At 37.7% G+C, this 1,880-nt stretch overlaps 1 protein-coding gene across 1 annotated transcript in view; it reads left to right on the top strand.

Annotated features, from left to right (window-relative positions):
- Window positions 1–1,612: 1,612 nt before the first annotated feature.
- Window positions 1,613–1,880, top strand: part of RIOK2 (RIO kinase 2) — a gene marked incomplete in the record, with an annotated part of 21,191 nt that continues 20,923 nt past the window's right edge. Inside the window, 1 exon segment of the mRNA XM_072416134.1 lies at window positions 1,613–1,770. Coding sequence (XP_072272235.1) covers window positions 1,638–1,770 — 133 coding nt within the window.

Here is a 1,880-nt window from a genome sequence, read left to right on the forward strand (position 1 = left end):
GTACAATGAGGCTGATTTACTATAAGAGGTGAGACTGTGTGAATAGGAAGTTTATTTATCCAATTATGCAAAGAGCAAATCCCTGTTCACTTTGAATACTAAATCACATACAGAGGATTTTCACATGACTGGATGACCAATAAGAATATTCACACTATTTTTTTGTTAGTGGAGAGTTTGAAATCCTTTTTACTCATCATAAATCAGCCCTCTTCCATTAAAACCTTTATGTACACACGTCAGGTGATTCTCGTCCGATACCAATAGTCGTGCTAATCTCGGGTGAGAATCTGACATGTGTACAGTAATCGCCCAACGTCATTCTTGGATCTGTCCTGGTGGATCCGGGAACGACCGTCAAAAGAAGAGAGCACAGCGGGGTGCCGCTCACTTGTTCTCCCCCTCCCCTCTCAATAGAACAGAATGGCGCTGTGTGTACAGTGCTCCTTCGTTCATCTCACTCTTTGTCGCTGGAAACAAAAAACAAATAATTGTTTCCAGAAGAGGAAATAACACGTGTACGCAGCCTAACAACTGGCATTTTATTTATTTCACTTTTGTTCTGCACAAAAATCTATGAAGCCAAAAAATATTTATATATGGACCAGGTGGTAAAAGGTTTTTCCATCTGCCATGTTTTTATAGCTGTACATGCCCCCCTCGTTCCCCAGGAAGATTCATTGTATCTAATAATAATATCTGTCCTGGTGACTACAAAAATTGGGATGGAATGTGATGGGAAATCAGAAATTCACACATTGAAAAAGAAAAAGAGAAGTCTTCCAACTGGGAAACTTGTTCCAGTGACAACCGTTTAACCCCCTGGCGTTCTAATTATTTCAGTATTTTTATGTCAAAAGGGTTACATTGTTTTGCGTGGAAGTTTGTTGTTTAATATTTTAGGCTTGTGGTGAACCTGCGACATTATCAGGGGTGATCAAGGCTTATTGATAGGTGTTAAAGAGGGACAAGGCTATCCTATCTTGTCTAATCCCACAGAAAACCAACTCAAAGTTCTGAACATAGAAGATTTGGTCTTCCTCCTGGTTACTACCTTAACAACTGCCACATCTCTTGATTGATCCAATTCAGATAAACATACTAGTCAGTAACAACAATTGATATCATGAGTATATTCAAAATATAGCCATTTATTTAAAATCATATCAAACATTAAAACAATAACATTTATTCATTTCATCTCTCAAAATGCTGAAACACTTCATATTGGATATAAGAAGAAGGTGTCAGAATTCAATACATCACAGATCTGTAAAACCTGTCTGATAACATAGAGGGGTTTAGGTATGTTGGCACTGAAGTGGCCGATTTATACTACTGTGCTGCATTATTGCAGACATTACCAGAGCTCATAGTAACAGATATTGTAGATGTGATGAGGTATCATTCATACCTTTTGTGGAAACTTGCTGTGCCATTCAGGACATAGCTGGTGTACTAACGTTTAGGAGTTAGTATGTCTGTCTGCATTAAATTTTACAACACTAACCTCTCTTCAAATAGGTTTACTTCTGTTTGTTTTTTCAGGATATGAGAGTATTCTGTGATAACCTGCAGTCATATAACTTGAATTACCTTCTAATAAAAAAAAAATCTTTGTTTCCATTTAGGTGGAGATGGGTATGAAGAACCATGAGATCGTGCCAGCGAGTTTAATAGCCTCTATAGCCAGTCTCAAACATGGTGGCTGCAACAAAGTTCTGCGGGAGCTGGTAAAACACAAACTCATTTCATACGAGCGCACAAAGAGTGAGTAATTAGTGTTCTTTAAATTGTTATGTTTATGGAACTATTAGCATGTTTCATAAGGTTGTATTTTGATGTCTGCACCCCACCAATAAAGTTTCCTTTTACACCCT

The sequence above is a fragment of the Pyxicephalus adspersus genome, chromosome 6, assembly GCF_032062135.1.
Source record: "Pyxicephalus adspersus chromosome 6, UCB_Pads_2.0, whole genome shotgun sequence".
NCBI classification, from domain to species: domain Eukaryota; kingdom Metazoa; phylum Chordata; class Amphibia; order Anura; family Pyxicephalidae; genus Pyxicephalus; species Pyxicephalus adspersus.